Source organism: Quercus lobata, chromosome 1, assembly GCF_001633185.2.
Source record: "Quercus lobata isolate SW786 chromosome 1, ValleyOak3.0 Primary Assembly, whole genome shotgun sequence".
NCBI lineage: Eukaryota > Viridiplantae > Streptophyta > Magnoliopsida > Fagales > Fagaceae > Quercus > Quercus lobata.
The window spans coordinates 49,738,240-49,749,302 of NC_044904.1; the positions used below are offsets into that span (position 1 = coordinate 49,738,240).

At 33.7% G+C, this 11,063-nt stretch overlaps 1 protein-coding gene and 1 long non-coding RNA gene across 3 annotated transcripts; one reads left to right on the top strand and one right to left on the bottom strand.

The window, feature by feature from the left end:
- The first annotated feature begins 3,608 nt into the window (after nt 1–3,608).
- LOC115991635 (thioredoxin F-type, chloroplastic-like) lies at nt 3,609–10,502 on the top strand. 2 transcript variants are annotated; one of them, XM_031115471.1, is made up of 3 exons: nt 3,609–4,001; nt 9,955–10,054; nt 10,173–10,502. In XM_031115471.1, exons 1-3 carry the CDS (start codon nt 3,703–3,705, stop codon nt 10,308–10,310), a joined length of 537 nt encoding a protein of 178 aa, XP_030971331.1. In that variant the 5' UTR covers nt 3,609–3,702; the 3' UTR covers nt 10,311–10,502. The 2 variants fall into 2 exon arrangements, with proteins under 2 accessions (XP_030971331.1, XP_030971341.1); XM_031115481.1 differs by having other exon boundaries at nt 3,610–4,001; nt 10,176–10,502.
- On the bottom strand, nt 5,257–9,948 carry LOC115991641. The gene is made up of 2 exons (XR_004092262.1): nt 7,395–9,948; nt 5,257–7,279 (listed from the first exon to the last, which is right to left on the bottom strand). It is a non-coding gene; the product is annotated as an uncharacterized LOC115991641 (long non-coding RNA).
- Nucleotides 10,503–11,063: the final 561 nt, after the last annotated feature.

An 11,063-nucleotide genomic window follows, 5' to 3' on the forward strand; every position in this document is an offset into this window, starting at 1 on the left:
TTGATAGTGAAGAATTCCCATCCATAGTTGAGATTATAGTTATTTAGTTATATTTGGAAAACAAATTGTTTTCCTTTCAGATTTTCTATTCGCACGGGAAGGATGACTTCATTGGGCTCCTAACAAAAGTAACATTTTTCAAATTGTACACTGAAGTAAAGTAGTAAATATTAAATGCTAATTTTATCTTCGACTTTCTCACCTCTCAAGAAAATTTGTTACCAACCGGTTTGACAATTGCACTTATCTCTCATGAACTCATTGTTCATCATTCAGTAATTAAGTTTTGGTTTTTTGTTATATTAAAAGTAAACTCAGAGTTTTTGAAGCACCCTACTTCCTGTAAGAGAGAGCATAATTTTTTTAAATTAGAAATAATAGAAAATAAGGATAACAACTCTTATGAAAAAAAAAAAAACAGACATTTTATTTAATTCTTTATAAGTAACTCGTTAAAATAATTTCAAAGCATTGATTTTTAGAGCATTGAGGGTGATTAGTCAATAATAATTTTCAATTCAAAGGATATTGATCAATTTGAAATAAGAAGGAATATCATGTAATTTAAAAAAACCTTTAGGGAGATCATGTAATTTTTTAATGTAGATGATGCTAGAAATTATTTGAATGCGACATAAATGCATCTCACTTAACAAAATCTTATGATACCTTTCATTATGTTAAGGGCCTTTGATTGTAATGACCGACCTGCATAAGTTTTGTGAAATTCATTTTAAAAGTGAGCTCAGTAGCCAGTAGAGTATGACTGGCCTTTTGATTAATTACAGCCCAGTCCAGTTTATTTACATTATGATGAAATTACATTAAACTATAGAGGATCCTAATCCGTAATTTTATAAAAATTACGGATCCACATAGTAATTGAGCTAAATTCTCAGATAGAAGATTCTCACCCAAATATATATATATATATATATATATATATATATCCTCATATAGAAAGTTAGAATAAATTCTCATAAATCAAAACTTGAATTTAATTTGATCACGATGATTTTCCCCTCAAAAAAAAAAAAAAAAATTGACCATGATTGTGTAAATTACTGCTAATTAATTAGATTAGTCCTTAGCTGAGTCAATAAAAGTCAACCAAATGCTCGGTTTGTATAAGTTCACCAAAAGAAAATGGGTATGGGCCTACAGATATGAGGATCACATACAAACAACCTAGAAACGCTCCTACAGATACTAATGTAGGTTTAATGATTGCGTTGGTCAAGGAGGTTTGTGTGTGAGAAAGCTGAGCCGCTGTAAAGGAAGAAGCAAATTAAAAAATAATAAAAAAGGAGGAACAATCCAAATGGGGATAGATATAGTCAAGAATCCATGCAATAATTTATTAGTTGTGACGTTAAGAAAACATGGCTTAAAATTCCAATCTGCATAAAGCAATAATTTTTTCCAAAAAGATATTAATAGCCAATACTTTAGCTTTTGGTCTATCCACTACCTCAGTATTCGTCCACTTTTGGCTTCAGCAACGATTACGGAAGCCGTTTTTCACAGAGAAGTGGCACGACGTACCTCTCCTCATAAATTGGTCTATCAGAGCATTACTGGTAGCTTATATTGCAGGCACCTATACAGTGTTGCTTCCTAAGTACCAATGTTTTTTCCTCTCTCATTAGAGAGGTTCAGAATAACTGTTTGATTGCTATGCCCAAACTGGTCTGGGATGATTTGTATCAAGTTTGAGAGAGTGAATTGGAAAACTGATTGTATTAAGCTAATAATGAATTACATTGCTCTGTTTTACATATGAAGCAACAGACTGGCGGGAAAGATAAAATAATAAAATAACAAACTTCCTAACAGCCATCAGATGTAGCATAACAGAATTAAAATTCAGCTTACACGCATTAAGCTACCTAACTAACTCTAATGATAAGCTTACTCCTGCAAATTGTTTTTGCAGAATCCTGTAATGTTTCAATTTTGAAGTTTGCAGCAGCACAAGAATTGGTTTTCCGGTTTATGTGTTTCCAACCTTTCCTTGTGTTTACTGTTAATGCAATGTGTATCTACTGGGTAAAAAAACAAAAACAAAAAAAAGACCATAATAAACAGCAACCATAAAACTCATTAAAACAGCAACCATATGAACACTATTTAGGAATTCTTATATTAAAAATATAAGGATTGATATTTGGTACTACAAAAGATGCAACCAAATTTGTGAACAGAACACTACAATATACTATGATAACACAATGTAAAAAAAATTCAGTATGAACAATGTAATGAATAACTAACCTCAACGTACTCCACACCAATTTCGCTAAGATTATCAGGAAGCAAGTAGATAACTCCACCTCGCTCAGTTTCCACTAAACAAATTCAAACCCGTGGCTCAGTTTCCACACAAAAACAATTCAATCACTAATTTTAACACAAAAACATATAACTAAAATTCAAAAAAAAAAATTAAATTGATTATGTGTGCACAAAAACTACAATTCAATCAATTATAGAATACAAAATAGGCTGGGGTAAAAAAATAATCTATAGCTCAGTTTCCACACAAATTGAATAGCCGTGAAAAAAAAAAAAAAAAAAAACATACCTAGAAATTGAATAGCCGTGAAAAAAAAAAGCATCTTGACAGGTTTATATATATAGTTATAGAGTCCTAATCTATATAGAGTTCGGATTCAGAAAAAAAAAATTAATATATATATTAGGTTTATAAGATAATACCTTTGGGCCGGTCTCGACGGGCTGGGTCGGTTGCATTGCCGACCGACATTGGGCTGGGGAAGAGTGGAAACTGAGCGAATTGGATATGGGTATGGTGGGATCTGTGGCCATGGGCTTGCCGTGGAAAGGAAGAGGCAGAGGATCGGTCTGTTGGGTCGGATCGGTATCGGGCTGTTGGGTCTTGCCGTGGAAAGGGAGAGGCAGAGGATCGGTCTGTTGGGTCGGATCGTTGGGTCTTGCCGTGGAAAGGAAATGGCAGAGAATCGGAGAAGGCAGAAGGTCCGGTATCGTGAAAGGGAAAGCTATTTGTGTGGCCATGGAGGAAAGGGAAAGGTATTCGTGGCAGAGAATCGGAGAAGGCAGAAGGTCCGGTATCGTGAAATGGAAAGCTATTCGTGTGGCCATGGAGGAAAGGGAAAGGTATTCGCGTGGTTATGGAGTTTGTTGTCCGGTATCGTGTAAGGGAAAGGTATTCGTGTGGTTATGGTTTTATTTTTTTTTTTTTTTTGTTTTATTATTTGTTATTATTATTTTTTTTAAAATGATGTGCTGACGTGGAAAATTGTGGAAGCTCCAAAAGCTTCGGTTTTATATATATATATATATATATATAGATAAGGCAGGGGATATTTATGTCTTTTAGGGTCTATTTGGATTGAAAAGAGAAGAAATGAAGAGTGAAACGAAGTAAAGTAAAATTGAATAAAAATAAACTATGTTTTGGCCATCTCTCCTGTATTCTCATTTCCTCCATTCCGTTCAAACCGACATACATATATTTTTTTAAGTGACAAAAAAACAAATAAATAAAAATACCATCAAATTTCACAATCCAACGGTAGCACAAGGTCGAATCCGTCTTTGTATCCATGCCATCGCTTTTTTTCTTAGCCAAAAAAAAAAAGGGGGTAACACACCCCGCTGAACACTCTGTGCGCAATTCTCCACCACACTCTCTCTCTCTCTCTCACTCTAACTCTCAAAATGGCTCTGAACCTCTCTCTCTCAGCTCCACCCATTCGGTCCCCGCAACAACCTCTTCTCCACTACTCCGCGAAGCACACGATCGTGGTTTCCTCCGACAGACTCTCATACCCAAAGAGCACCGTGAGTAGGAGTAGGAGCAGGAGCAGAAGAGTGGTGACGAGAGTGAGGTCGAGCTTGGACATTGTGGGACCCACAGTCAAAGTGGGACAAGTTACCGAGGTCGACAAGGACACCTTCTGGCCCCTCGTTAAGGCCGCCGACGACAAGACCGTCGTCCTCGATATGTACACCCAATGGTATATTCTTCTTCTTATTTACATACCTGTACTCCTTTTTTTTTCTAAAATAAATAAACAAATGAGTCAGTGGTGTGATCACATATTCACTGTCACTTGCACTTATTATTAAAATTAGTATTTTTATTATGTAAAATATTTTGTGAAAATTTGTGCATGCAATTTTTTATTTCAATTTGTTTCATAGTGGTTTCTAGAAAAAAAATAAAAAATAATTGTTTCATAGGGACATATTTAGTGGGAATAAGTTGAGTAGAATTATAGTTAAGAAAAAAAGTGTTTACTTATATATATTTTTATTGTTATTTCTTTAAAAAAATAAGTTGGTTATAAGTAAGGAGGCTCAAAACAATCCACTGCATGCAAAAATTAATAAAAATATGGATTTAAAGTTGAAGTGGCTTGACTCTCTACCTCTTGTGCACCCCTATTTTATGCTTAAAAGTAACAACATACATAAGTCAAATAATTATGTCAAACTTCCCCTAGAGTTAATATTTTTTTTTTTTTTTTTTCTGAATAAATACTTTATTGATAGTCATCAGAGAATAATTTTGGTATGTTAGTTGGGTTGGTGAAGAAAAATAATATATATTTTTTTCTTTTAAAGTTTTTTTAGTTTGGGTGAAAGGAAAGAAAAAGTAAAATGTGAATGAGCATGTTTGTAGTACACTCTAAATTTTACGGCTCCTCGCACTAATTTACACTTTGCGAAAAAAGGGTTTGGCTCGGTCACTGCCTATTAATATGACTTTTTTTTTTTTTTTTTTTGAGGGGGTATTAATAGGACTTAAGTGCCCAAAAAAAAAAAAAAATACGACTTGAGGAACAAAATAAATATTCTTATTGATAATATTAAAGAATATCTATTTTCTATATGTACTCTTTAATATTATCAATAAGAATATCTGTTCCCCTCGATTCATGGCTGTTTTGTAAGTGTAATTTTCAGTTGATTTTGATGTTCTAAACTTGGCTTGGGAGTTTCTGAAACTGAGTTTGTTATGAGTTTCTACTTGGTTGCTGAAAAGACTGAAAAACGATGGGAAGGGAAAGGAAAAGACGGATTTTTCTTCTTAAGGAGGAAATATTAATGTTTTTTTTTTGGTATGATTTTTTGTTTGTTTGTGGATTAATTTCTTAGAAAAGGAAAAAGCTAAAGTTACCACCAATTTTCTAAAGGTAATGAATGCCAATAGTACCATTTTAGCAACATAATAAATAAATGTTTGAATTGCTTTTTTGTGTCTGGTGACACATACACATCAATTTATAAGGTTTATGTAATAATATTTGTAGTATACTTAGCAATTAGCATCACTCTCGAGAAAATTAGAGGAGAGAAATGGAAAGAAAATGGGAAGCAATATAAGGGGTGTATTCGCGTGTATTGTTAGAATGCATTTTTTGCTAAGAGTTTAACCAGGAATCAAGTGACCTATTTGAAACTTTGATTTATTTGGATTTGAATTTGATTTTTACTCTATGAATTTTGTCTGGATTTTGATCTTCAGCTTCAGTTTTTGGGTGTCTTGGTGTTGGGTAGAAAAGGGTTTGGGATTATAACTTCAATAGAATAGAATGATAGCAAAGAATACACATGGCCAACTCTGACTAGTCTATTGAGGATCGATAGATGACTCCAAAATTTTGACACTAAAAGGCTTGGTTGTTATTGTTGAGTTTAGTTTTTTGGATTTAGATCTATGTTCTAGATGGAGAAGCTAGTGTATTACTCCATGTACTTAATTATAGAATTCGGTTTGAGCAAAGATAAAGTTATTGTCACATTTAGGATCAAATGTTGGAAGTTAAATTAATTGGCATACTTGAAGATCAGTGGAGGTTGACAGTATCAGAAGGGAATGCTAGATTTCATTCATGATTTTTACAAGTAATCTTCGATCCAAACTCAATCACCTATTCAGTAGGTTACTTCAAACTAAGTTTACCTAATTCCCTTTTGGACCTGAACTGCCTTTGGACCTGAATATGTTCCATGTGAATTGTAATTGTGCAATCTATGCTGCTTAGTTTTTTCTGCTGGGAAATTATACTAGTTCTTGATATTGCTTAAAGATTGGAGGTGCTCTCAAACTTTATCATTTTTTTTCTCTCTATATGTTAAGAACCTTACCATGGAGTTTTTTAATATCAAACGGCCTCTTTAGAGGGTAATGATAGTGGTTGATTTTCCCACTTTAATAAGCAGTTTTACCACGTCAGCTGAAGCTATAGATAATTGTCCACCCTTTCCAAACGTGATTTGTATGTTACGTATGGTCATGCCTAAGGACATATAGTTTGAAGAAGATTCTTCTTTTTGGTAATCAAAAATTTCTTTGCTTAAAAGAATAACAAATTCTCATGACACATGTAACATCACAATTTCCAATTTTCCTCTTAGAATTTTATGAGGATTGAATTGTAAAAGTTTCTTCAACCTAAAAAAATCGTTGTCTGCCTATATTATGATTTTTTTCTTATCTCTACTTGTACCTGATAACAGAAACAAGGTAGTGTGTCCTGCTTTTCTGTTTGTCCGTGTTCTGTTGTCTGAATCCTGGAGTGCTCAAAGACTAAGATGTGAAAACTAGCTAAGTTTGCAATCACTGTGTAATTTTATTTAGATTATAGGATTTGCCATATTGTATGTCTTGGAAAGCTTAGGTTATTGGATTGTCACAATCTATGTTCTAACCCATTTTCCCTAGTTTTCAGCCTGTTTTGTGTGACTGAATTGCTTGTTAGTCTTTACAGATTGATGAAGGCTCCAGATAGCCTCTATGTTTTGCACTAACTACACTTGCTAAGAAAGTGGTATTTTCTGTTGGAAGATTAGAGTAGCCTTATCCTATTAACTAACTGGTGCTCTCTACACCGCTTTCTGCTATTTACATTGATGAGTGTTTTTTAGAAACCTTGATTATAAATCATACCTCCTGTTCCTGGTGTAATCATTATCATCTTCATAGGCTAGAATACAGTTTAGTGTTGTAATTCTCCAAAGTTAATCTGTTGAGAATCCATTGACGATCCCAAATTTTGGGGCAGCTTTGTTGTTGTGGAAATTTGTCTAAACTCATGCCTGATTTATGAAAGGTATAATTCGCATTTGGTTACATAAGCAGAAACTATTTTGGGAAGGATTTCTATCTTGCGGATGTCATGTCTTTTCCTAATTAGAGACTACTTTGGGATCTTCGATTCTATAGAGAGCCCCAAGATTGGGAGATAGAACAATTTGATATTTTTTGGAACCTTATACACTCTATGACCTTTACTGGTGAGGAGGGGCAAGACAACCTTTGCTGGAAGTCGACAAAGAATAAGGGCTTTAAGGTTAGTGAGTTCTATTTATCCCTCTTCTTGACCCCTAACAACCTCTATGACCTTTACTGGTGAGGGGCAAGACAAACTTTGCTGTAAGTCGACAAAGAATAAGGGCTTTAAGGTTAGTGAGTTCTATTTATCCCTCTTCTTGACCCCTGACAACCTCTTTCTGTGGAAACCTGTGTGGCACTCAAACATCCCTCCTAGAGTTGCTTTCTTTTCTTGGACTGCCACCTTATGCAAGATTTTGACCCTTGATAGATTGTGGAATAAGGTTGTACCCATCATGGATTGGTGTTATATGTGTAAAAAAAGTGGGGAGTCAGTAAACCATCTTCTTCTTCATTGTCCCATTGCCTTCAAGCTATGGTCTATGGTTTGAAACCTTTTTGGTGTGATTTGGGTGATGCCTCAAAGTGTTGCAAGTTTATTTGCATCTTGGCAGGGTCCATTTGGTAGACAGCGCAGTATAGACTTATGGCAGGCTGCCCTACATTGTGTGTTATGGTGTCTTTGGTGGGAAAGGAACAGTAGATGCTTTGAGGGGACGGAACGGTCGATTCTTGAGATTAAATCTCTCCTCCTCCACTCTTTATTTGCTTGGTGTTCTATTTTCACTTCTTTTTCTTGCTCTAATTTTTTTGTTATGCTTGATCATTGTAATTTCCGATCTTGATGTAATCCTTTCCATGCACACTCCTGGTGTACATGGGGCTTTTGATTTATGAAATATCGTTATTTATCAAAATATATACATATATATATATATATATATATATATATATAAGCAGAAACCTCATATGGGAGAACATGAGGTCTCCCACATGAGGTTTTGCCATATGGCACTCTAATTTGTATTTAGCTTCTTTAATCTTTTCTCATTAAATTTTTTTATTGTTACCCAAAAGATCAAGTTAACTTCTTTTTACTATCATCTAAAAGACGAGCTGTTGTTGAAAATTAGGCCAAATCAAACCAAACTTTATGAAAAGCCCAAGCCCACTTATTCCCTTACATATTATGACCTAAGCATGATCATTTCCCATGTGTAGATGAAAGCTAACCCACTTACAAACTCTCTTTCTCCTCCCCACGTATTGATGAAACTTGAAAGCCAAGACCTTAACTCACTTAGAAATTCTCTTCCTCTAAGCTTCCCTTCAGACTACACACACTCTTTAACTTTTTTGCAAACAATGGTTTGTAGACTGGATTCAGTGATCCGATTTGACCAAACCAACGTTCTTGCTCATTTTTCAAGTCTTAATTCATCCATTCTGCATAAACTAATAGAGATGTATAGTCAAGGAAGATACACAATCACTCTAAAAAATAAAAATAAAAAAGGAAATGTATGGCCTAACCTCTCTCTCTCTCTCTCATTTTGAGTGGTATATTAGAATTTCCCAAATAGAAGATAATATTCAATCTTATCAATGTGCTACACATTGGAAAGATTATCTACTAAGATAACGAATGTTTCTCTTGCTGTGTTACAGAAAATGTCAAATGGTATGCAATATGGCATAGTCACCAATAGTCATATTGCATTCAACTGTATTCATATTAAATTTTGAGGCGTCTGTGATGCTATGGTACTAGGTATGAAAACCAATTTGTTAATGACTTCCTACAGCCGATTAAGAAATTCACAAGAAGTTGGACCAAACTGTTTGTGATGCCTTCGAATTACTGGTGTGTGTTTTATTTTATTTTATTTTTCACAAATTCATGAAAGTGGTAGGTCCATCATAAGCATAAAGATGATCATAAATTTAGATATTGACAAACAATTGAGATACTACGATCATAGATTCTAATAGCATTTGTCCCTTCTGAAAATCTAAACAATTTATAGAATTCTAGCCATAAATATTTTGCATATAATCTATGATGCAAAAATACATTTGGTATCCCATATGATAGAAACTAGAGAGGACTACAAAAAATTTTAGTTAGATGAACACTATTTTTATTTTTATTTTTAAGTCTTCTTTTAGTATTTATTGTTTCAGTTTGAGACCAATATAATATAATTATACTTTTTATGCAAATCTTGAGACTAACATACTTTAGTCAAAATTTTCACGTGCATTGCATGGGTTTCCAACTAGTTATTATGAATGGATCCTGTACAGATGAACTAGTAATGTTCATCCAAATTAATCTGCATTGGAAACAAGGGGTCATCAGCGGCTCAAAAAGGAGTAAAAGAGGTTTGCTTATACCTTCTTCAAAATTATATCAACACTGATAAACTAATCTGACATGGTATTTCCTTGAATACAGAGACGCAGTACTTTTATACTGGCTTCTCAAAAAAAAAAAACTTTAAATTGCGTGTAGTTTGTGTAAATATAAATGAGTTTAAACTGAGTACATTTTCCTTGGTTCTGTACTATGGATATACATGGATCATGATCTGATCCACTGAGAGACCCAATTGAAACAAGCTTGATGGTTCTCTTCTGCACAACAACCGGAGTTATTTAACGTGTCTCAATATTGAAACCTCATTGGTTATAGAGCTTTTATGTCCCTCTTGTCCAGTTCTCAATCTATAAATAAATTTTAGTAAATAACTTTCCCTTTATTTCTAACTCTATCCAAACTTCTGCAGGTGTGGTCCATGCAAGGTGATGGCTCCAAAGTTTCAGGAACTGTCTCAGAAGTATCTTGACGTTGTATTTCTAAAGCTTGATTGCAACCAAGAAAATAAGGTCTGTAGTTACCATGAACTCATGTAGTTTACAATACATTGGTTTAACCTAGAGCATACACACATCCACTTACATAGATCCACACTCTATCTTATGTGGTATATCTTTTAATTGCTAGCAGCCATTGGCAAAGGAGCTTGGGATAAAAGTTGTTCCTACTTTCAAGATTCTCAAGGACAGCAAGGTTGTAAAAGAAGTCACAGGGGCCAAATTTGATGATCTAGTCCTTGCAATCGATGCTGTTAGATCTAGCTAGTAACCCATTTCTCTTCTCTTCCCAGTAAAATGTTCATAATACATAGAACTGCTTCCGCTTCAAACAATTAATTGTACTTGTATGTATTGATGATATATTTTCTTTTTATTATGAAATTAGTATTGAAAGGAGAAATGTAATCACATTCTGCTTTCAGAAAAGAGAATGGACCAAAATGGTCCTTATTTTATATTTGAAAGATGTACTAATATTAATATATTCTCAACAAAAAAAAAATACTGATATAAAAAAATTGATATGCTTGCCAAGTGGAGGAAGATATTTGAATAAAAATGCAAGTTTAATAACTTTATTTTATTCTCTTTGTAGCTGTAGGAATAACTTTCTGGTTAGAAAAATTAGCAGAGTGGATTTAGCTATATCAGGTTATCACCAAAAACATCTTTAAGAGCATCTCCAACAAGAAAGCTAAACACAAAATTCTCTCTATTATAAAGAATAAACCCACAAAATAGGTCTCCAATGGACTCTTTATACCCGGAATATTTTTTGGCTCATGAACAGTTGCTCATCAAGTCTGATGGGTTAATGTTTATTCTTCAAATGTTTTTTTTTTCTATTATAATAATCAGGTATTGATTAAAAAAATTTTGGAAAATGTGTAGTTGTTAAAAAAAGAATAAATAATGAATGAAAAAATAATATTTAAATGAGATAGAGAATGGGATAGAGAATCTGTTGGAAAATGTATTTGAAAAAGTGGGAAGTTAAAAGATAAAAGTCACTGTTCAT